General features: G+C 43.8%; 1 protein-coding gene across 1 annotated transcript in view; it reads right to left on the bottom strand.

The window, feature by feature from the left end:
- Positions 1-1,408: 1,408 nt before the first annotated feature.
- The window catches only part of LOC138293088 (protein FAM163A-like), a 229,636-nt gene continuing 204,951 nt past the window's right edge, over positions 1,409-26,093 (bottom strand). The window contains exons 3-4 of the mRNA XM_069232095.1: positions 20,586-20,700; positions 1,409-4,817 (exon numbers count right to left, since the gene is read on the bottom strand). Of these exons, the coding sequence (XP_069088196.1) occupies positions 4,440-4,817; positions 20,586-20,678 (471 nt within the window). The 5' untranslated portion in view covers positions 20,679-20,700 and the 3' untranslated portion in view covers positions 1,409-4,439. The remainder of the gene's footprint in view (positions 4,818-20,585; positions 20,701-26,093) is intronic.

Raw genomic sequence — 26,093 nt, forward strand, 5'->3', positions numbered from 1 at the left:
GCAGCTTTCTTTATGGGTCCAGCAAAGATAAATTTGAACAAGAAGAAATATGCTTATTTAACAGTCGAATTAAGAGAACTTGTTATCCAGAGTGATTTTGTGCAAAAAGGTTGACAATAATAAGGTTCCCTGGTATTCCATTTTGTGGGAGGGGATGAAGCAGGGATGTTGATTCCACCTCCGGTCCAGGGATACTAAGACCCATATTTATGGGAAAATGACAGAGTGCGACGCTGCGCCAAAATTCGTAGCGCCGTGTTCTGTCATTTTCACAACGCATGGATGCACCGTATTTAAATAAATACGGGGCACCCGTGTTGTCCCCTGCGCTGGAGCTAAATTTAGCTGCCAATGCAGGCATACTTGCACCATTGTGTAAGGATGTCTGCGTGGAGGGGTGTGATTGTTTATGTGCGGGAAGGTGTCCTTTCCTGCACATAAACAATCACCAATGGTTCTTTGGCACTTCTGTCTGAATGCAGCACACACAGAAGTGCCAAAGCGTCATTTTCAAATGATTGTTTATGTGCAGGAAGGGACACCTTCCCGCACATAAATAATAATTTCTGGCATTTTGCTTTTTCTATTCGACTGCTGAATGCAACACGCATAGAAAAAGCGAAATCTCGTAAATCTGAGGCAGCGTCAAAATGCAATGGGTGTTGCTGTGGCATTCCCACAGCAACACCCATTGCACGCCTCTCTGACGCAGAATACTGTGTCGGAGGGGGCCATATTTACAAGGAGGTGTAATGCCACAAAAAGTGGCGTTGCACCTCTTCATGGAGAAGTGTGGCTCAATGGTTAGAGCGGCAGACCCTGATGCAGAAATCTGTCCTGGGACCAGGGTTCAATTCCCGCCTCTGCGGTTCTTGGGCTCAAGTTCCTCGGACCTGATAATTCTCGCATCAGTGCCTAATCTAATCATGGGTCCCACTCTGTAACTCTGGGCAATAGCTTGCTTAATCTCCACAACGGCCCCAACAGTGCTGGGATGCCTGGCTTCACCTTGGAGGTTGCCCAGGAGTGGGCACCTCACAGGGAAAAGCCAGGAGGGGTTCCACAGTGGTATGTGTACAGCGCCTTGAGACCCTAACGGGTGAGTAGTGTGCTATACAAGTACGAAGTTTACAGTTTACAGTTTTTTGTAAATATGGAGCAGTGGTTGGCGCCACTGGAGCATCAGGTAAAGTGACGCTCTAGTGGCGCTGGGGGATTATAAATATGCCCCTTAAGGTGCTGGACTGTGACTTGTGTACAACAATGCAACTTGCATCCTAGGGAGTGTTGTTCACTCAAATGGCTAAATGTGTCTTTTACCCTGATGGGGGAAGCATGGTGGGCAAGTGCAGGTCTCTTTTCCTCCTGCTATCAAGGCAGTAAAAAAACTACACAATGTAGGATGGAGTTGTTATTCAGCAGTACCTCTTTTATTAGAGACGTGGTACAGATCCTTCATAACCAAATGAGCAAGACAGGTATTGTGGGGGTTTGAACTATGGGGGAAAAGGGAGAAGAAGAGGCGAGGAAGGAGGAATAAATGCAACAAGAAAAGACTGAGAAATAGGGTGGGAGATGTGACCAGGAACCCAAATTGTGAAACATTAACAATTTCATTTCATGCTCTAATGGTGGCATATTTTCATGATCTGCCTCTAGAGAGTTGTCTCAGGTTTTATAGCCTGATATGGGATGCTTTTAGCTCAACCAGTAACCTTCTGCTGTAGTACCTGGTACTTGATAATTTAGGTACAAGTCACTGGCAGAACACATGAGGACACATACAAATGGGAATGATGCCTTCTTTGAGAGCCCAGCACATAAATACAATGTATTTTGCATTGAGCCATCTCACCGTCATTCTTTCAAATTTTAGCTGCCCTCGCTTTGGTGTGCCCCTTGAATAACAAATCCATAATATCTATTCAACAGAATGTCAAGGACAGAATATTGAAAATATATAGTTTGGTAAGTAAGTCAAGATTTTCTATAGCTAACACCGCATGCATGAACCTATGCAGTACATATATCTTCAAGGTAAGTAGATGTGGCATTAGGAATAAATACATCTTCACAACCTATACGCACCAACTTTTTTATGTTTTGTCCCTCAATATTCTGTCCTCGATATTAGCATGTCATGATCTTACTGGTGTCAATATTCAGTAGTGCAATCCCTGGCTCCTAGAAGCAGCCTAGCACCTCGACTTGAATGAGCTAAACTGCAGACAGAATGGGCCTTGGTACTCGACCTGGGATGTACTAAGTCTTAAAACAGTACTTGCTCCAGTGCCTGCATTTCATCATTCATAGTGATGCAGTAGCCTGTGTGTGCGTTTTGATGTGAAAATAAAATAAAAATAAGAATAATGCAACTCTGTTCTGCTGTTTTGTCGTTTGTCAGTGAAACAAGAATGCTACAATCTTCAGCAATGATATGTCAACTATTAATCATAGGGAGTTTTGCCTTCTTCCTACAACAGAACTTGCTGTGATTGTGAAAGTAAGCTTTAAATAAACGGCTCATCCAAACAGTCAATGAGGACTGTTTTAGTATCAGTATTTCCCTCGTTTCAGGAGTCTGTTATGAAATTGTATTGTATTGTAATTCAATTTATATAGTGCTTACTTCCCTGGATGAGGTGTTGAAGCACTTTGAGGCTCAAAGTTAGTGATTAATTCATTGGTTATTAATTATTTTTGTTGATTTGTAGAACACTGCTGATGGTGGCAGTAGTCAAGTAAGGTGTGCACAGTGTAGTCTGAGCACTTTGATCACAACTGGTCATTACTAAATATCGTTTGGTAGGTAAATAGAAACAAAATTCTCTAGTAGGCAACAATCAGATTTGCCAGTTGATGTGTGCTGGCATGTGCATTTCTGGTTGGACATTAAGGGGCAGATTTACTATTCTTTCACGCAACACAGGGCAGCAAGCAAAGCAAAGGGAGAAAGGGAGAGAGCAGAAATGCTCCATATTCACAAAGATATGGAGCATTTCTGATCTCTCCTTGTACTGGTGCACCCTGTGCTGCCAACGCAGGCACCCATAGTAAATGATTGCCTGTGTTATGGGCAGGATTATTTTAGTGCTTCCAAGGCTTAGAGGCATTTTCCTCTTTCTATGTGTGTTGCAGAATGCGAAAGTGGAAATTACGGGGAGAAAGACTGATATTTCTCCTCATAACCCCTCACTGGGGAAGACATAGCATTTTGACACATTCCTGGGATTACAAGCTTTAGTAAATCTGGGTATGCACATAAATCCATAAGCAGATGCAAGGGAACGCCCATACTCCACCTACGGAATGCCACCCAAGATGAAATGTAATGTAGCACAGCACGAGCAGCTGCGTTGCATTACATTTTTATAAAAAGCCACACAAATCAAGCCTTGCAAATTACAAATAAGCCTTTGCCTTGCCTTGAGCCCCTTGCTCAACACAAGAGCGATGCAAAGGCTCAGTAAATCTAGGCCTAATGGTTAATTATGATGTTGAATTATGATGGGGAAACTAGAAGCCATTCATTTTGTGAAGTCTAAAAAGCTGGTTGCACAATGATGGAATCAGAGTCCTCTGGTTACAGTCAATTGACTGACCTCCCTGGCAAATTGTCACTGTCCCTCATGCCAAGGACACATTTTGGCAAATGCCTCGATCAAATCCTCCATTTTTCCACGCACAAAGATTAGGGAATTTGGGGTGGCTATTGGGTTGGGGGCGGAGGTTGTTGCATATCAGGTTTTTGTAACACAAGCACAGTATAAGATTCCAAGGCTGTTACCTCTTCCGGCTGGTCCGTGCGTGCACCCAAGCCCCCCTCCCCCACCCGTTCCAATAATAACGAGAAAGGTAATGAAAACATTCCAGGCCAGCCTAGTACCACCCCATGTTTAGTAGGAGTGGAAAAGTATGATGCTTTCTTTTGTAATTTCCACCTTGGTTGTTACGTCATGGTTTTTGCAACCACACAGGCCTCACAAAGCGTACTGCAGTCTTTGATCTCGCTCTTTTCGGTCTGGTAAAACTGACACCCTCAAGTTTCGTGGAAGAGTTTCTATTGTTTGGCACATAGATATATTATTGTTTACATACATACTCATAGCCCTCAAGAAGATATATAGAAAAGTCCCAAGTGTAAGCTGAAGAAGTAGGTGACAAAACAGTAATTGCTATTTTGATTATCTCCTTCAGCTGGCAGGAGATGTAAGCATGTAAATCTAGAAAAGATCCCATGCTGACAAAAGGTTAAAAGCTCAACATTTTTTCACCTTCAGGATTTGAGGACAATTGGAAAGGACAATCCTTCCTCATAGTGTCTAAATGTTCAATCCTAGGGCTGATCACACTTGGGGTTTCTCATCCAGGAAGAATATCTACCCAAGATGTCATGTGGATTTCATCTTCGGTGCCCATGCTTCATGTATATTGGTTGTTCACACCTCAGTCGTGATAGTGCTGGGACTGGCAAATGCCTTTCGGCTGAGAGTCGGTCGGGTCACCGACTGACTCTGAGTCCCGCCCATACTGAGGAGTGGCCGAGTGTCCTTGTAGAGCGTGGGAGTATAGGTGATCCTATCCCCTCCATTGCGTACCATGTCCGCCGTCCGTATGTAAAAAGGGGAGCCATAAGGGGAGCAGGTGGGGCAGATATTGCGAGTAGCCTGTGGCAGTTGGTGATTTGGTTCTGTGGGGGGCTCCTGCTGCCCATCCAGGCTATGTGCTGCACATGGGAAGCGTGAACAGACGGCGGTCTCGGCTCGCCCCTCCTCTTCCTCCTCCTCTTCAGGTTCATCTTTTTTGCAGCAGTAATACTATAGAGGACGAGAGAAGCACAAACGTTTGATTTGTCTTATCAACAGTAGGTAACAGAAACAGAGTCAGACCACAGTAAGTAGACACCCTTAGCGTACAAATGTCTGGTTTGACATAACAAGTTCACATAATGCATTCAGTGGATACATTAGACGTAAATGTATAGTTCTAGACAGTTGTTGAACATTGAGTTGCTACTATTGCTGGTGAAATGGTGCACAAAGCGATGAAGACTATATTACAAGGCCAAGAACTATGGGCCACTGTGATTTATGCACTGTTGCTTGTAAATGTTGTTAGAGTTGTGGTAACTCCAAGCTCAGCTCCCGAGTGTCAGTATGGAGGCACCACGTGTCAGTTTTTGTACGTCCAGGTGTGCAGCACAAGAGTGACTGCATGTGAGGACATAGCTTAGGAAACCCATGGACAAAGCCTCATGGTAGTACAAGTGATATATTTCAGTTGTTACACATAATCTAAGTGACTTAAATCCAGGTCACTAGAGTCATTACTCTATTTGAACGCCTGCCATCTGAAGACTGGCAACGTGCTACTAATCAAAATGTTTTTATTTAAAAAGCAGCAAACAACTGGGGTATTCAGCCACCAATCTAGTGCAGTCAAAAGTCTTACAAGTTTAAATCTGGCTGGAGCCACGATGGTCTGTATCTCTCTTGTGTAATGAGTAACCGTCAATGGCCAACTTCGGCCAGCTTGTGGATGAATCAGAACGCAAAGCCCCTCCCTTTCAGGATCATCTGTAACATCAAATAGTAAGTGCATTACCTACCCTGTTGTTTGATGGAGATGGTGTCTCGCGAAGCAGTGTCAAAGGTTAAATGGACCCTAATTCCATAACTGTGTAATTAGGTGAGACTAGAGTTTTACATATTACTGGTAATACACGTGGCCATTACCCCTACATCCTGTCTGCATAACTATGTGAGGACATGTATCTAGTGATCTACACAAGAAGGACGAGACGTCCAAAAAGAAACAACAAGCACAGTTCAACAGAACAAACCTATTTATGCCAGGAATCCGTGACTTCTAGTAGAACACGCCTAAGAGGCATTTTGCACGGCAACCTGTGTCCAGTCTTAGAAAATGAGGTTGCTGGCTTACATTGAATGAGAGAAGTGAGGGTAGTTATCTCCCCGTGTGCAAGTGAAATAAAGCGAGCCACAGATACCCTAAAGGGGCACAGATGTAAATAACTGAAGATGGTTGCATTGACAACCAAAACATGCAGTGGTTCTCATTGGTATTACTCTAATACTTTTCAATAATTAATGAAATCACTCTTTACAATAGTGTTATCAACAAACCAGAATGACCAACACACATCTCATTTTCAGGTAAGTAGTATTTATCAAACATGTTTACAGCATTTCATACTTTCACAATTTTAAGAAAATCATGCCATGTGTCCCCAGTGAAGAAGAAAACCAAAACAAGGGGACAACAGAGAGGAGTAAAAGGAGATTTATAAATTTCAGGGCAGATTTATTAACAGGTTGCATCGCTTTTGCACCATGCAACAGGGTGCAAGCGCGACACAACCCTTACAGTGCGATTTATCAAGCCACGCTAGGTCACCTTGTGTGGACCTGAGTGGCTTGATAAATTCAGAGTAATCCAATGCAGCGCAAATTGTTGCTCTGTGTTACTCTGCCCCAGGGAAGCTTTCCATGCGTGGGTGTTCCCATACAACACCCATCTATTTTGAAACATTCCCAGATTTACCATAAGTGGTAGACCTGGGAATGTGCCAAATCTGCTGCATCTCCCCAGGTTAGGCATAACGAGGAGAAATATGTTTATTTCTCCTAATTTTTTCCTCTTTCTATGTTTGCTGCATTCTGCAGCACACAAATAAATAGTGAAATAGCTCAGGGGTTCGTTTTGTGCAGGAAGGTATGCCTTCCTGCACAAAAACAATCCTGCGTACAATGCAGGCACCCTTGCACCATGGTGCAAGAATGCCTTCATTGGCACTACACAGCACATTGTGCGCCAGGACAGGGAAAAGGCAGGAATGCGCTTTATTATATTAAATACGCCACATTCCTGCCCTTTCCCTATCAGGCAGCAGAGCAAGGTGGCTTGCGCGCTATCTCACATATTGATAAATGTGCCCCTTTGTGTTTACAACTAACAACTTTTCAATGTCTTCGGTCCAATTGCAATAAATGCCTGTCCCTAAATGCAATTAAGGCCTAATGTAGTTTGTTGTTTTTGCTGTCAACAATGTTTCGACCCTTCCCAGGGTGCAAGCATCTAATCAGGACCTTAGTAATATATAGACATCTGAAAGCTCAATAGACTCAATTAGGATGCGTATAGTGTGGTCAAAATGGCAAAAAATGCAATATTACAAGAGTAATCCAATTGGCGTGCCAGCGTAAGATGTATGCAAATGTGCAGCTGGTCTTAGTATCCTAAATGGTGATACACAGATTGGTGAAAACAACAGAGCAGATTATTAGATAGGGTCTACCCAATTCTACATACAAAAAATGAGGAACCAAGGCCCTGATTTATACTTTTTTTGTGCTGCATTAGCATCATTTTTTTACGCTAAAGCGGCACAATCTTACAAAATGCAATTGTATTTTGTAAGTTTGCGCTGCTTTTGCATCAAAATATAATGCTAAAGTGGCACAAAAAAAATATATATATATAAATCAGGGCCCAAGTGAGAAACTGATCTGTGTAACCGCATACTGTCCCTCATACCAACAAGGTCACTGAATCAATAAATAAGCTTGCAGTTTCCCTCTTCACCTGGGACACAATGCATGATTTTTCCTAAATTGTGAAAAGTATGAGACGGCTTAAATGTTAAATATTTATCTGAAAGAGAAAGGTTGTGGTCTTTTGGATTGTTAATATTAATTGGAAATTGTGATTTCAATAACTTACACAATATTTTAATGATCTCAATTTGAATGTTTGTTCAAAATAATTGTATAACAAGGTATCAGGTATTTATAGGTCTAAGTGTTACTCTTGTTACGTATTTGTGTGTGTGTATATATATATATATATATATATATATATATATAAGCCATCATCATAAGAATGAAGGGCCAGGACATGGGTCTGTCTTAGTCTAAAGTCTCAAGGTTACGATTTAGCCATAGTTTATAGGGGAGACTATTGGTCTTTAACTCAGTGACGACCTAAACAAGCATGTAGATAAGGGAACATTGATAGACATGAACTTCATTAAGACTGAATTTTAAGCTTAAATAGAAGCATACTTAGTAGCATGTGCAAGCACAAGCAAATTCCAGCGAGAGAAAGATGGGGGCAGAAAATGACCTTTTTAAATAATTGAGTATGGCCAGACTCATCACCTTGGTCAATCTGATGACAGACTGAAATTGTGGCCCGGTGGTGGGAGTGTATCATATTATATTGGATTTAAAATCTGAGGTAGATCACAAGGCAGCATAGAGATGGATTTGGAATCATAAAAATAACCCAAATACAGGACCTGCAAAAGTATTGAATTTTTAAATAACAAATAAAGTGCTTCTATTCATAAAGCAACATGGCCTGGAGTTGCACAACAGACGTCATACCTTGGAACACCAGATTTCCTCTAACAGAATGATTAGATGGAGCTAGTTTGTACCAGTGATCTAGGAGCGGACATTGGTTTATTTTGGATAGTTCAGAACAAGAATGTGTGACAGACAAAGGCCCATATTTATACTTTTTAAGCGCCGCATTTGCGTCATTTTTTGACGCAAAAGCGGTGCAAACTTCTTGTATTTTATAAGTTTGCACCGCTTTTGCGTCAAAAAATGACGCAAATGCGGCGCTTAAAAAGTATAAATATGGGCCAAAGAGTGCTGAAATGTCGCCTTGTCCTAAGAATTGTGAAAGGAAGGAAATCCCATGTCCGTGCTGATCTTCCTCCAATCCTATCGGGCATTTCTTTATCTCTTAGTAACTCTCACTCTCTTCCCCCGTTGTACTGCCCTGTAGTCACACAGTTTTATGATTCTCAACTGCTTTCCTCCAGTTGCCCTGCTTTGTTGTAGAGAACTGTTATGTAAGAATGACACGTGGGCTCGCGAGAGAAAATGGGCGAGGAGGCGCGTGGCGGAGGGGGGGGATAGAACACCAAAAAATATTTAATAATAAAAAAATAAAACGTAACTTTTTCCATGCTGCCACCACACCACAGTTTATTATGTTTTTACTATAAAGTTTTGCAGCTGCTGCTGCTGGCGGGGGAGGAGGCACCGCTCTTCCGATATAATGGAGGAGACGCCCCTGCATGATTGCCTCCAAGGGGTAACAAGTTGCCTGCCTACGGGAAGCTCTCATTGCTTCATGTAAAATACTCTTATAATGTGTATTCACTCCTGATCTATCTTGCTTGTAATCTATCATGGCTTATGTATGGTTCCAATAATTGTCAGTCTGATTACTGTATGTTGCGTGTTCTCAATAAAAGTTGTTAGAAAGGAAGAATATTCCTCCCACAGGCTCGATTAACTGAAACACACTAAAAAGTGTGATATTTACAATGCATTCAATGTCCCATACAAACCTGAAAAAAGGCACTGACACCACCTTCAACAAGGACATAGATTCCCTTACTCTCTTGGAAGATCTTTTGTGAGCGAAGAAATCCGACTTTGCCCCTTCTCTCATGTTTTTCTTGGGGGTATAAGACATCTCTCTGGCCCTCTTTTGCTGAGTGAATTTAAGAAACAAGGCATAGAAACATTACTTCTATAATCCTGTGTTATTAACTGCAGACTCCCACAGTGTTCTGCTTTACTCCCGTTCCAATTAATTGAATGTTTATGCGCAGCCACTAACTGCATTAATCTGAAGTTCTACAAATATGTTGATGGCTCCTGTTTCGCCTCAATGGCACCTGTAACAAAAACGGTTCTGTCCATGTAATCCATCGGGATTTTTCACTTTTATTCACCTGCTTTTTTAACCTTTTTACTGTTGGTGGGCCTCCCAACTGGTGGCTCACCCACAGTAAATGCACTGTTCAGGGACTGCGAATGATTACTGTCTGTGACTTGCTTGTGAGATAACGCTGCTGCAATGCAGCAAGGGTAAGGGGCACTTGGATGGTTACACATGAACATGTGTGCACAAGCGTGTTCACCTCTGTTCACAAGTGTGTGCACTTGTGTGAGGATTGCGTGTGGAAGACTACAGTTGTGCGTCGCCCAGTCACTGTGACAGCTTGGCACATAGGGGACTCTGCAGGTTAGATATTGACCTGGGGTGTGCCTTATACTATTAGTGTACACTCACTTCATATTCATAGGGAAAACTGCCTTAAAGTGCAGTTTCATTTTCCTTTGGCCTACAAAGCCCAGTGACACACCAAAATGGGGCAAAACATGTGAGCCAAGATCAAACCTGAGAGTTCAATAAAGGTATCTGTACAACTTCTGTGTCATTTAGAATTACATATTTATCAAGTTTAGCTCAGGATCAGAGCCCAGATATTTTTCTCAAGCAGCAGGAACAAAGGCCTCCCAACACAAAGGGAGCAATTAACTATGCTTCACTCTGCTCCTGAGAAGGAAAGGGGTGGGGAGAAAGACCCTGCATCCATCAATTAGCTCTCACACTGTACCAGGGATGGACCAGCCATAGGTGCAGAGGGATTATGACTACTGAAGTCAGTGATGGAACATAGTATCATTACACGAGTCTGGTATTGAAGTGTAGTTATATTGACCTAATGTAAACTGTCACCCCCTGTATGGTTATGTGCTGTACCGGACATGGAATGGGGGAACTGTGATTTTGGGGTCATGACCTTTCCTGGGTCAAGTGCAATGTTGCCAAAGGTATTTCCACAAGCCTTACACATATTTGTAAATGACTGCGTAGCATTAGGTAGTGTGGGTAATAAATGCCCTCTTCCTTTTCTAAAGAAAAAGCACAGACTGGATAATCATTTATTGAGTGTTATTATTGCATGCCAGCGAATGGTGATTACTACCCCACACCACCTCCCTTAATTAGGCCTTGGACTGCTCTGTTTTACCACCTACTGGGGTATTTGGTTCCGAGTAAGGGGGGGTGGTGAATATGGGCCCATTAATTGGGAAGACTACTCACTAATGGCCTGTTTCCTCACAACCCCTAACAAGCCACTAATGACCTCAGACACTGTTTTAGTAGGATTAAGCAATCAATGGATCAGAATTGGATAAACCTAAATACTGAGAAGACAGATGTTCTAACGTTCTAATGACTCACCTTCACTATGGGCCTCTTCTTTTTCACCTAGCAAATTTGGTAATACCACTGCCACCCCATAGACTGTCTAAAGCCTAGGCATTCAGGATCATTAATACAGCCGCTCAAGTAACAGCAGTCACAAAAACATGCAACTTCTATCTTTGGAGCCTTTAGAAAATCACTCCCTTCTCAATGAAAGATGGCCTCCGAACTGCAGTGGCTGCCCCGATCTGGTCTAGACTTAACATGGAACTCAGTTTGTCATGGTCTTGTGGAAAACCCCAGCTTCACTTTCTACAACGTATCCAAAACAGTGCTTAAAATGGAAAAATGTATTCCGGGAATCTCTAACTTGGGTGGTCAGGTGTGGTAGCGAAAAGGGAATGGATTAATGAGGGGCAGGGTATTGAAAAGAGGAGTCTGACAGTCACGTTATATATTTATGTTTTTTAAAAACCTACCACAACAAACTTGACATTAAGGACAAATGTGGTAGTAAATTTGTTCTTGGGGGCTTAATTGATCACAAAGAAGCTTCATTTTAAAATATCTCACAGGGTTAAGGCATCTGGTGCATAGATCTTTGTGTGCCCAGCAATTTTCATTTCAGGGGTTAATAATAACAGTAATGTAACTCTGGTGTCTAATTAACTTATAGATATAGCTCTGTTTTGTCTAGTGACAGTTTTGACCCATAAAGGTTCATAGAGTGTTAATGTGCCTGCTGAACAGCACACCTTGTGACATACAGATCACAGATTATATTTTATGTAGACAGGTAAGTGGGTTACTGCTTTTGACACAGAGATCCTTTCGTTATATGCAGTTCATAAATTGCAATCTTTCTACCATAGCACAGTGATATGGGCAAAACTGATCCTGGGTTGCTTGTGTTACAATTCAGGGAGGACCTGGTCTGGCAGTTCAGCCTGGACTGTTCTGACTGGAGCAGTGCCAAGGCTGATTTGCACATGGCTGGGTTTAAACTGAGGTGGCATGATGGGTAAAAAATGATGGATTGGGATGCATCTCCGAGCGATCGCCAGTGGCTGAGATTAATTTAACCATTCCATCCATCACTTGAATTTTTGATGACCTAAGTGTGACGAGTCTGCCCAGACGTGGGTCCTGTGCTCACTGTGCCACTGGAATGAAATTATACCTTGCTGATGAGCCCATAATAAGAGGGTGAAACCAGTCCTGGGTTGCTTGTGTTGCAGTTCAGAGAGCACCTGGCAATTCAGGCTGGACTATTGAGTTTGGAGTAGGGTCAAGGCTGATTTGCATATGGTTGGGTCCAAACTGAGGTGGAATGGTGGGCGAAGAACAATGGACTGGGATGTGGCCCAAGCGATCACAAGTGGCTGAGATTAATTCAAGCATTCCATCCATGACTTCGGTTTCTTGATGCCTTAAGTCTAACGGGTATGCCCAGGAGTGGGTCTCGTGCTCACTGCCACTGGAATTAAGCAATACCTGGCTGATGAGCCCAAAATAAGGATGAGCCGGACCTGGGTTAATTGTGTTCTCGTTCAGGGAGGACCTGGTCTGGCAGTTCGGGCTGGACTGTTCCAAATTGAGCAGGGTCAAGACTGATTTGCATATGACTGGGTCCAAACTTAGTTGGCATATGGGTGATTAACAATGGATTCGGATAAGGCCCCAAGCAACTGCCAGCGGCTGAGATTAATTAAAATCATTCCATCACTATTATGTTTTTTGATGCCCACAGTGAGCTATGAACCAGCATCAAGGAGCTGAGTGCAAACTGCCTGGTATGAGTTGTGTTTCCTTCTCGATCTGTAGTTATTCAAAGATTGTTTAAAGGGTTCTCCTAGGTAGTAATAAAACCTTATTGGTAAAGACAACCTCAACCACTAAGTTACGTTTTAAACCCTGACTTTGTGTTTCTCTTGACAATGCACTCCTGACATATGATGGCTATCAGTATGGACACTATGCGGCTCTGCTCCGATATCTTGCACCTCTCATTGTCTTACGTACCATTTCCTGTACAATGATTTGCAAACGTGATTGTTTCCATATAATTTGTGCGTGTAATGTGAAGCGTTCTCACACCCTACCTTGAAGAGTTGCTATATAAAATAATTAAATTAATACGTGTTATTTAAATTGTTATCTGATCAATTGGAAATACAGACAGACATATCTGACATTCTCACAGAGCATGCATATCTCTCACATACAGAAGATGAATGAAGACAAAAACCTGCCTGCAAACCATAGTTTCTCCTAAGTATTTGTAAAGTGATAATATGCTGGGTGGCTTTTGTTTCCCTTCTATTCCATTGGCATGTAGAATTTTGGCTCCAGGTATCTTCCAGCTGGGTGGATACTCAAACAAAAGGACGGCTGATGGCACTTTAAATCATTCCTTTGCTGTGGGAATAGCAGCTGGAAGTAAAAATAAAAAACCCTCCTCACCCACTGCAGGCTGCTGTTCAGTACAGAAAGCAGACAATGTATGGGTGTTGCTGAATGTGTCTCCCGGTCTCAGCAAATTAAACCAGGACACATTTGGCCTATTTAACTGAGGCCCCACCTGATCTGGCTGAATTATAGCTGCTGGACCAGGGATCCAGATGCTGGACCCCCCATTTCAACCACTGAGCCAAAATTAAATAAAATGCATCCAAAATCAGGCAGCCAGACTAGTTCTTGAAGTCCTGTACGTCTGTACAGAGTCCATTTAAAACATATGTGTCTTTTGCATCATAGTACTTGCGTCTCACTTTTGGTTCATCACGCATGCAGCATTCCACCCCTTTAAGGGAGGGTTCTCTCTTACAAGCACCTGCTATTTCAGTGCCTCAGAATCTGCAATTCCACCATGGGCAGAAGGTAATTTTCCTATCCCTCCCCAAAAATCTGGAACAATATCCCTCTACTTTTAAGAGAAACCACTTCCACTTGGCTTACAGAAAAACACTGAGGGCCAGATTTATCAAGGTTATCAACTCAACAGTGTGCAAGGGTGACACAAAACCAATGTGAAATTTATCAAGCCGCGCAAGGCCACCTTGCATGGCTTGATGAATCTAGAGGAAAATGTGACACTCATATAGATTTCAGAGTACCAACAATTGGAACTACATAAGATTCTTAAAAATTGCCCTCGTCCACTTGTAGTGGCATGCTTCATCATCAGGCTTGTTACATCATCCCCGCACCTGCCAACGTCAGGAATGGAGCACAGGTTGTTGGGGAAAGACAGTACAAAACACACATATCGGATCTACTCTGCAGAACACACAAAAGAAATAGGTAAAACTTTCTCATTGGGGTCCTAGTCAAATTTTACTCATGGACTCCCTGGACAGTATTAAAAGATATATCACGTTGATGAAATGGGGATATTAGTAACCTTTCATTCCTGCCATCTGCTCACATGTCGACATGTTTTGGCCGTTCAGCACCGCCCACCTGGGTCAGTCGACCTTCCTCCTTACTTGAGAACCCTCCCTGTGCCTGTAGTCGTTGTCTAGGGAATCGGGATATAGTGACCTTAATAGTCACTTACCAACAAACACACACAGACATTCCTAAAAATAAACATAGAAAAACAAGAAATAAAGAAAAAGAACTAAGCGTTTTTCCAAGCATCCATCCATGGTGCAATAACCATGCAATGGTTAATTCAAATCTGATATCGTTAACATAGCACTGTACAAGATTCCTGGTATGGAACCTCCTGTGTCCAATGCTTTATCATCCATCCAGCAGTCATCCCATCACCACAAGCACAAATCACCCAAGAGCTTTGTGAGGTTTTTCAGTATATTCTGTAAAATGCACCAGACATGACTTACTTTGTTTCACTTTTGATTACTCTGAAATTAGAGTGCCTCCCTCTAGTCACACACTGTTATATAGTGATGAGACGAATAGTACAACAGCCCATTCAGTTAACATACTTGTTTCCATACAAATACTCAGCTACTTAATAAGCCGCTGCCTAGATTCCTCTCCCGTCTCATAGATGCCAAACCCCATCGGGTAAATGAGCCCAATGCTCTATTCTTGGGAGTATCCCCTCATTGAATCAGCCGTGATACAATATCCTTACTTGTCCTGGTTGATCCTGCCTCTTTCTACTCAATATACCTTTCGTGACCCCTCTGAGCAGTGCTCATGTCAAGACAGTGATACCAAATGAGTACACCTTTTCTGTGCTCTACTTTGCCACCTCGCTCGCTCTCAGACTAGCGATGCATATCTTTACGCGGTTGTCCCTGTACTCACTTCTTCAGGGGACTGGTGCCACCACTAGCGACACCATTGATGTTGGCTAGCATGGGGATTCTGTAGCAAGCCCGATGATGAAGCATGCCACTACTACTGGGTGAGGTCAGAACCTCGCGCCGTTGCAATTACTGGTACTCTGAAAATGTATGAGTATCACATTTTCCTCCTTTTCCTATGTTGTGTGTATATGGTTTATAGAGATAAGGGAGGACAAAAAGGAGAAGTGCCCCTCTCCCCTTCTTTTGTGTGTTCTGATAAATCTAGAGCAACGCAAGGCAGCACAAATCGCTGCCTTGCGGTACTCTGTGGCAGGGAGGCATTCCATGGGTTGATCATGGCTGTTCCCACACATCCACCCATGGATTTTGACGCATTCCCAGATTTACTATTTCTGGTAGACCTTGGAATGCGTCAAGATGCTACGCTTCCCTAAGTGAAGCATAACGAGGAGAAATATCCTTAATTTTCCTCACTTTTTCCACTTTCTACATGTGCTGCATTCTGCAACACACATAGAAAGAAGAAAATGCCTCTCAGGATAGCTTTTGTGCAGGAAGGTCTCCCTAGAACAGAATGATAAATCTGCCCCAAAATACCTTCTTATTTGAGAAATTAATCTGCTGATAGGAACTCCCTTTTCAGGGAGTGTCTAAAGACCTGCTGGTGTATATTGCACTCATAAAATTTCCATTACTTAACATAAATGCTGCTCTTATCCCCTTCAAATATGGTGACTCATGTATTACATCTCAGAGTCTTAAAACTTAAGGGCAATATTCTCACGTCTATCTTCTGGTCTCTGTCCTCCAACCCTCTCTCCCGCTCTGGCAGTGCAACTTTATCCATATTTTATGTACACTGTGCTGTTCTACAGCATCCATAGTTCTTGGCACTGCTCCCTTACTCTGTGTTCGGTCTTCTGGGTGAGATGCTCCTGTGTCTCCTGCTTACAGCTTCCCTCATCTCAGCCGGTCCATGACCTATCCTTGGGGCTCATCTCCGAAGTATTCCAGTCCTCGTTCACTGTTCTGAGTACTTACACTAACTTACTGCATACCTGCTAGTGGTTTTTACTGAGGTGGGGAAAAGAGGGAGTGGGGTAGTACCCCATCTGTATTATCTAGCCTCCACCCTCATGTGCCCCACCACATGGTGGCAGCTGTAGTGAATAAAATACCTAGCCTCCCAGCCTGGGAACAGTGGTATTGTTCCTGTTCACATTTAATGTTTTACTTAATCTTGAATTTCCTAAGAGTATTTATTTCTGAAGTATTGTTTCGTGCAAAATATTACTCATGTATAGTGCATACTGTGAGCCTCTATATGTTTGTGTCATATCAGATTGTGGGTTTTTGTTTATACTGGGCAACAATTCCAAAGGGAATACCTCTCCAACTTCTAAGTTTAAGAAATGACATTGTGTAGGAAAATGCCACTGTTGGCATGGTCACCCCCTAACTTTTTGCCAGTTATGAATGAAAGTGTGCTGGGACCCTGCTAACCAGGCCCCAGCACCAGTGTTTTCCCTAATCTGTACCTTTGTCCCCACAATTGGGGACACACAGATAAGTCCCTTGTAAATGGTACCCCTGGTACCAAAGGCCCTGTGGTCTCTAAGGGCTGCAGCATGTATTATACCACCCTGGGGATCACTCACTCAGCACATGCACACTGTCTCACAGCTTGTGTGTGCTGGTGGGGAGAAAACCCAAAATCCAGACTATTCTGGACTGGGAAGCTCCAAAAACCCAGACTCAAGTCGGAGCATTCCTTGGCTTGACTGACTACTATAGGGGGTTTGTGAAGGGATATGGATCCATAGTGACACCCCTCACAGAACTTACCTCCAAGAAAATGCCTAGAAAAGTTAACTGGACCTTGGACTGTTAAAAGGCCTTTGATACCCTGAAAGAAGCTATGTGCTCAGCACCAGTTTCGAAAGCTCCAGATTATTCTAAGCATTGTGCAGACTGATGCCTCTGAGCATGGGATAGGAGCAGTTCTATCCCATACCAATGATGATGGCCTTGACCAGCCTGTTGCTTTTATTAGCAGGAGGTTACTCCCCAGGGAGAAGCGTTGGAGTGCCATTGAGAGGGAGGCCTTTGCTGTGGTTTGGTCCTTGAAGAAGTTGAGACCATACATGTTTGGTACTCACTTCACAGTTCAAACTGACCACAGACCTCTCAGATGGCTCATGCAAATGAAAGGAGAGAACCCCAAACTGTTAAGGTGGTCCATATCCCTACAGGGAATGGACTTTGTAGTGGAACACAGACCTGGGACTGCCCATGCCAATGCAGATGGCCTTTCCAGGTTCTTCCGCTTAGAAAATGAAGACTCTCTTGGGAAAGGTTAGTCTCATCCTCTTTCGTTTGGGGGGTGGTGTAGGAAAATGCCACTTTTGGCATGGTTATCCCCTAACTTTTTGCCTTTTGTTGATGCTAGTTATGATTGAAAGTGTGCTGGGACTCTGCTAACCAGGCCCCAGCACCAGTGTTCTTCCCTAAACTGTACCTTTGTCCCCACAATTGGCACAGCCAGGGCACACTGATAAGTCCCTTGTAAATGGTACCCCTGGTACCAAGGGCCCTGTGGCCAGGGAAGGTCTCTACGGGCTGCAGCATGTCTTATGCCACCCTGGAGATCCCTCACTCAGCACATGCACACTGCCTCACAGCTTGTGTGTGCTGGTGGGGAGAAAAAGACTAAGTCAACATGGCACTCCCCTCAGAGTGCCATGCCCACGACCCACTGCCTGTGGCATAGGTAAGTCACCCCTCTAGCAGGCCTTACAGCCCTAAGGCAGGGTGCACTATACCACAGATGAGGGCATAGCTGCATGAGCACTATGCCCCTACAGTGTCTAAGCCAATTCCTAGACATTGTAAGTGCAGGGTAGCCATAAAGAGTATATGGTCTGGGAGTTTGTCAAACATGAACTCCACAGTTTCATAATGGCTACAGTGAATACTAGTAGTTTGGTAGCAAACTTCTCAGCACAATAAATCCACACTAATGCCAGTGTGGGATTTAATGAAAAATGCACACAGAGGGCATCTTAGAAATTCCCCCTGTATACCAGTCCGACTACTAGTGCTAGGCTGACCAGTTTCTGCCAGCCTGCCACATCCAGACGGGTTTCTGGCCACATGGCATTGTGCATTCTGTGGCCAGGAACAAAGCCTGTACTGGGTGGAGGTGTTTCACCTGGAGGTGAGCCTCAAAGGCTCAAGCCTGGTGTTACAGAGTCCCAGGGCACTCCAGCTAGTAGAGATGCCCGCCCCCTGACACCACTCCCACTTTTGCCGGCAAGTCCGGAGGAGATAATGAGAAAAACAAGGAGGAGTCACACTCCAGTCAGGACAGCCCCTAAAGTGTCCTGAGCTGAGGCGACCCCTGCCTTAGGAAATCCTCCATCTTGTTTTGAAGGATTCCCCCCAATAGGACTAGGGATGTGCCCCCCTCCCCACAGGGATGAGGCACTAAGAGGGTGCAGCCACCCTCAAGGACAGTAGCCATTGGCTACTGCCCCCCAGACCTAAACACACCCCTAAATTGAGTATTTAGGGGTGACCCTGAACCCAGGAAATCAGATTCCTGATGACCTACAACAACAACAAGGACTGCTGACCTGAAAGCCCCGCAGAGAAGACAACTGACTTGGCCCCAGCCCTACCGGCCTGTCTCCAGACTCAAAGAACCTGCACAACGACGCATCCAGCGAGACCAGCAATCTCTGCAAGCAGGGAAACAGAGGAAAGCTCCGCTTGCATGAAGTGAGAGTTGTTTGCATCCGAGCATTGCTTTCAGTTCCCACCATGTTACAGCAAACAGCTATGTCCCAGGGTTGGGCACCCCTGGGACATAGCAGGAGCTGGCCCTGGGTGGTGGCAGTCCCCAGTGTCTTTATTGGCTCCTCGAAGAGGGCCGTGCAGCTCGCCCCCAACTAAAATAGCCCTGGGGAGGTGGTGGTCCCTAAGACCTGGGGGTCCTAGACATACCCTCCATCCCTTATATCTTTTTAAATTAGCACCAGGGAGGTGGCGGTCCCCGCCCCCCACATTAAAATGGCAATGCCCTCAGGGGCTGCAGCATTATCAAGCGCAGGGAACCAGCGCTTGTTTTTTTTTTTTTTTTTTTTTCAGCAGATCCGCCACAACTTCTGCCAGTTTTTTTTTTTGTGCCATTGGGGTCCCTCTGGGACCCCAGCACCAGAGCTAATTGGTCAGGGTGTCCCTACCCTGGCCCTTTTTCTTTTTTTCCTTTTTTTTTCCTGGGACTTGGCTGATGCCAAGTCCCAACATAGCTGCCAACACTTCGGTGTTGAAGTGGTGTCAGCCAATCAGATCGCAGCGCAAGATTGGGAGGGTTTGTGGAGCCTTTGTGTCTATATAGATATATAGCGAGATATTAAAAACATTAATGTATTACAAACATGCACAGTCTTCACAATTGCCCGTTGTAAATTACCCCACCACTTGTATCTATTTGACCTTGGGTGCCCTTGTAAAAAAAATCTTCTAAAGGCGCCACTGGTACCTGCCGTAGTTTACTGCCCTTCTCTTTCATGCAGCGCAGCAAGATGGCTTTTTGCGCTGCACAAAAGTTTGATAAATGTGACCCATAGTAATAGCAGACAAAGGGTAGAAAAGCGCTATAGAAATGCAGTACAAAAGAAGTTGGATTATGTAACCAAACCTGTGGTCAGCCTCCGAAAGCACTCGTTTGCAACCCGGACAAAGTCAAAGCCCTGCATACAAATCCACTTCAATGTTCTTATCTCAGTTCCAGCGTGATGGTTTTCATCATGTAAAGGTCTCACCACAGTCTTCAGAGCAACTCATAATATATCCGCCCATCTCTCTCATTTCTATAGCACATATACTCACAGTATGGCACTGTGCTCTGCAACTAACTGCAGACTCCTCAGAAACAACCCTGTGCTTGGTTCCCTTTCAGATCTCACGGCCACTGGCACCCTGCACAGGAATGCTCTCCTCTTTGAGCTACATAATATCCCATTTGCCACTTTTACATTGTACATATGTATTGTAAATATGTATAAATGCTATGGTTCCTTGTGTGCATTCTTTGTACATCGAGGATTGCATATGTTACAATACCCATCCCCCAAGCCCTTTAACACTCAAACATGTGGTCCTCCCATGCTGTGAAGACCTTATGTACCGTATTATTTGCTATTTAAAGCACTATTTCTGTGAACAGGCATACATAAATATACGGTGTAGTCTCACCTGTAACCTACAGTAGCAGAGAACTGCGATGATGCTCAGGAGGATGACCGTCGCAAGGATTCCACCGGTGATGACTACAGTTCCGGCTGTCATCCGACCGATTCTCCATCAAACTCTGCACCAAGGAAAGAAAAGAAAGACTGAGAGGCAGCGCCTGGCGCGTGACAAGAAACATACAGAGCTGGGTCCTCCATGAGAAACTGAGCAACTAACAAGATGGGCCTGTGTCCAATGCGCGTAGACGCTGTTATGTCCACACGGACATAACACACAGGATCATGCCTGCGCATATAGATACTTCATGACTGCTGAGCCTAAAGACATGGGGACAAAATGACTATTATTTCACGCAACGCAGTACAACACGTGAAGGAGCCGGGCTGTGCTGCATGAAAGGGAGAGAGCGGGACAGGGCCACATTGCTGCTCTCTTCCCAAGAGGTGGCGCACGAGCGGGCTACCTAGGGTACTACACAGCAAAGGTGTGTGTGAGTCTAGCATGGGTTTTGCACTTGAAGGCCACTCTTCCAGTACGATTCTCTTTGCTTGGACGAACTTGAAAACTTTTCCCACTTTGTATGTGCAAAGATGAAAAGTTAGAAGAAAAAACACTTTTCTCTCAGTTTACGTCTGCCTTGAGGAGGCATAATGTTTGGTGCAAACCCCTATTGCCATTCTTATTAGGTAGGGCTTTGCCTCAAAACCAGGTGTCCCATGGGACGCCTTAACGCAAAGTAATGCAGGTACTTTCAGGCAACTTTGGAGCGCTGGAAAGTAAACAACAAATCAACACTTTGTTCGGGTTTGTGTCACTTTTGGTAGCTTTGCACTTCCACACAGTGTTGATAAAAATGTCCCATACACTCATGATAGAGAAAACAGAGGTAATGGGCCTTATTTAGAGCTCGGCAGTCAGGGTGCTCTGCCAAAAACTTGGTGGAGTACACTGTCTACCAAACTTGTGGTTCTCCCACTCTGTTTAGAGTCAGAGGAAACGCCACGTTTCCAATGGCCGATCCTATGCTGGCTCCCCTGGTGACAATCTTTGGCCGATGATATAAGGCCATCACTCAATGAACACTAACCCAGCTGCTCCATGTCATTTTTCCCGTTCTTGGCCACAAGGCAAAGCCTGGCAGCCTCATTTCTGACACTCGAGCAGATTTTCTACTCAAGCGACAGCTTTCTCAACGCAAATGGACGCGACTGCCCGCATTGAGAAATCTGGCCGGCCAATGTGAATCCAACAACAATTGTAATAAACATTTGTCTTCCACTTTTCATCCTTTTTTCACATCTTCATCCATTTTAAACCTCGGATGATGGAGTTTTACCAGAACTCTGTGCTCCAAGTGCTAAGTCCGTCAGCAGAGCGAAATTGTTTCACCCACCCCTAATTGTTAGTTTTCCAACAAACATTACCTCTGTATGTAGGCACCTAGTCATACCTTCAAAAGCATAAACAGAGAAGTAATAATAATGAAAACAATATGCATGTGTGATTTGAGCTCTAACTGTGCCGTTACTATGTTTTGTCCATACTTTTGAGAAAGCCCCGGGTGACATACCACCACAGAGTGAAACGTGTCAGCTATGATCTGTTCACTTGGAAATCACATTGCAATGGCATAAACAAACAAAGAATTTGGCCTGCCAAATGAATACGACTTGCTTATTCCTACTGCATGTTAACAAAACCTACATATATCTCATTCTATCAGAACAGTGGTTACTCCTTAATCAAACAATTTAAATAAATGCGCACATACATGTTGAGCCCATACCACGTACACTGCTAGCAAAACTTGTACAGGTGCACACTTAGTAACAGCAGTGCATGTAAACACACACTTACTGCGCAGGGGCATTTCACACCAAACGTATCTGTGCACGCAGACACCCAGCCACAGCAGACAAAGGAACAGACAGCACACCTGTGCATTCAGGACCACATTGTTCTATCTGTGTAGTGGCATGCATACATAAACACAAGGAGACACTGGTGAAAGTAGGTGCAGTTATAACTGCAATGAAGGAACACAAGGAAGTAACGCAGACACACACAGCTACACCCCCTGCTCGAAGAAAAAGACCTATATTGTGTTTTTCACAGTCTCACTTGTGTATCCAGACATACAGCCATTGAAATAGGGTCACACGTCTGCATGCACCAACTCTGAGCAACACCTGTGCATGCAGTGACATTGCCATACTCATTCTTACCTGTGCACGTAAAGACAATCAGCCACAACTGTGCATCTAAACAGTGAAAAAAATCCACCCATCATCCTGTGACACACATATCTATAATGATTTTACTACTGATAGCAGCTTCCTTGTCAAAGGACACACATGGCGTTTTATGCATGAATGCGCTTTGAGCGGGATCCCAACTTTGTTGCATCTGGACTGGCGGTAGCACACCAAGAACATATTTAATTAAAGAGGAAAATAAAAAAGTGTTTACTTTTTCCATTCTGGTGCTGCATTCTCCTTGTCTCTCAGCTGTACATTGAAAGGTGACGGCTGTGAATGACAGGAGTGTTTGCTGTCAGAGACACTGAGTTGAGTTGAGTAGTGTTTAGAGCAGGAATCTCCAACGGGTAGCTTGTGAGCTACTGGTAGCTCGCCAGTGACCTGTAAGTAGTTCTACTGAGTGCAGCCCAGAGAACTAACTTAAAAGCATTTGCTTGGTTGAATTATTATATCTATACTAAAGTGAAAAGTGTGTATTCAAGACAAAAATGTGAGTCATTTTCAGAATTCATAAAATGATGTTCGGTGAAAAATGGCTGAGTGTATAAAATAAACTTAAAGGAGATATTTGAGTGATAAAACTCAAACAGTGTTGGGGAAGCTATCACTTATATTATTAAATTGGTGCTAGGGGCATTGCAGCTATGGCTGTTATGAATGAGCCATTCAGAGACTTTCCGCATTGACAAAGCATTTTTCACATTAGTGCTGGAAATTGCGCACTGAGGTGTTTACATTTGTGGCCACCTTGTGCAAGGTTACTAGCAGCAATCTTGTCTGATGTCATCACTATTACATCTCTAATAATATTAGTAGCTCGGGAGGATTTTCCTGAAACATAAGTAACTCTTATTAGAGAAAAGGATGGAGACCCCTGCTTTAGAGTTAATGATCTGCCAGACCTTACTTGACCATGAAGAGCGTGTCAGTGGGACAACACAACATACAAACATCCCTCAACAATGAGGATGCCTGAGCCGGTCTGTGCACCAGTAAGCTTGAAGAATTTCCGTTTACTCTGGTGAATGGATTTAACATTTGCCTGATTGAGTTGGGCACTAATGGTTAGAGCTGAAACTCGAGGAACTCTCCCCTCACTTTGTGGGACAGCCTCCCCGGGCTCCCAAACTTTGCATTTCAATGTGAGAGTACCTCATCCAACCCAGTGTTTTGTATTCTGGTGTATACATTCCTGTGATACACAGGAGCACAAGCAGTACAATAAGAAGAAAAACGTGCACTGACTTGGCTACTCATGCATGGAATCGGAAGCTTGCGAGCCGCCATCTCCCCTTTGACCCAATAGGCACCAATCCTATGTAAGGGCAGGACACAGGAGGCCTAGGCTTTCTCGAGCCACTAGAGGCCAGTCACTTAAGAAAGCCTTCCATAGACGTCTCTGATGAACTGGAGATGAACTTGGATCTTGATGTTTGCCCAGGAGCAGAGAGATGCCAGAGACAGCAGGAAGCTAATAAGGTGGAGTGAGACCACTAGGATTACCGAGTTCTTTGGGCTCAAGCACTGTTTCCAAAGAAAATGTCAGGAAATTAGTTGATAAGAATCTTTTCTGCAAGCCTTAGATCACAACGTTGCATGTTTCTTGTTTTTAGTTCTTGAGGACCTTACTGAAGATCTTCCTCCTATCTCACATTTGAAGTATGAAGACTGTCACCAAGGTAGAGATCGCATCACTATTTTAATATGGCAACTGGGTTTACCTGCGCCTTCTCAAGTTTCTTATTACTCAATCCAAACCATTAAGAAAAAGGTTGCCAGTTTAGGCCTTGGCTTCTCCTAAAGACTTTCTCTTCTACTATTCGCTAGTCTCCAGATCATTATGAATGATCTGGACATTTGTCATAAGGCAACCATAATACAGGCCCCGTCTTTCTTAAGCCACGTTTTAAGAAGTGTGTCTCAACTAGAAACCTTGTTCAGACCTTGTTACTAATTACTCGTCAGACCAATTCATTCATAAGGATAGCTGCAGATTTAAAACCTACTCTTATTTGACAGTGAAAATATGAAACTTGCTCCCTCTTCATCTTTGTTCTCTTACTAATCAATAAACTTTCTGCAGGCAACCTCCAGAGCCACGTAGATTTTCTTCTCATAAATGGGCTACACCCTCGAATCTCCCTAAAGCTATTATTGGAGCAGTTGGTGCTTTTTATCACACACAATAAAATCTGACTCCCCAGGGTTTAGAATTCAATGTAATTGGGTGCAATAAATAAATCCTATTCGGAGTTTCTGCGCTATAAAATACAAATTTTAGGGCCTAAGGCAAAAAAATCCATGTTGAGTTAACTAGGATACTGTTTCCCTGTTAAATTCCGGCAGGTTTGATCTCCTGAAATGTAGCAAAGGGAGAATTGTTTTATGCACCCAATAACTACTCAGTGCAGCAAACACCATCTAACTTGGGATTCCACTCCCTGAGCAAAAAGAGGTTTGCACAGGGGCGAGAAAACACCAACCAACTCAGAACCAGGAGGCAGGTGTGAGAAGAGCAAAATCTGATGTTCTCACTGATAGTGCAGAGCACACAGACCTTCAGGGCTCCGTCAGTTAAGCGCTACAACGAACCTCACAGCCCACTTGAAAAGCTGCCATTGTATGAATGGAGCCAGTTGGATTAGAAGGGATTCAGCGACAAGGTCCTGCCTCCCTAACTCCGCAGTGTTCTTTGTGTTAACTGTTCGCTCTGATGCAGTGAAACCTGCACCTAGCCTTCTATCTTGCATCACTGATATACATCAAATGTAAATATTCAGTGGCACATTGATCAACAAATCACGCAGCACACACAGCTAGTCACCTTGTTGCGCTGCATGACAGGGAAAGGGCAGGAATGTCTCATATGTAACAATATATGGCGCATTCCTGCCTTTTCCCAGAACCGGTTTACGATGTGTTGCCTACTGCCAATGCAGGCACTCTTGCACCATGGTGCATGGGTGACGGTGTTGTAAGCAGGATTGTTTTTGCTTAGGAAAAGGGGCATCTTCCTAAACAAAAACAATCCCCTGAGGCATCTTCCTCTTTCTATGTGCACTGCAGAATGCAGCGCATGTAGAAAGAGGAAAAACGAGAAGAAATAAACATATTTCTCCTCGTTCTGCCTTACTTGGGAATGCATAACAGTTTTGGCGCATTCCCACGTCTACCACTTATGGTCAATCTGGGAGTGCATCTAAATCTGTTGGTGTTGCATGGGAACACCTATGCACCTCTCATGCAAAGCCTG

The sequence above is a fragment of the Pleurodeles waltl genome, chromosome 4_2 (genome assembly GCF_031143425.1).
Source record: "Pleurodeles waltl isolate 20211129_DDA chromosome 4_2, aPleWal1.hap1.20221129, whole genome shotgun sequence".
Classification (NCBI taxonomy): Eukaryota; Metazoa; Chordata; class Amphibia; order Caudata; family Salamandridae; genus Pleurodeles; species Pleurodeles waltl.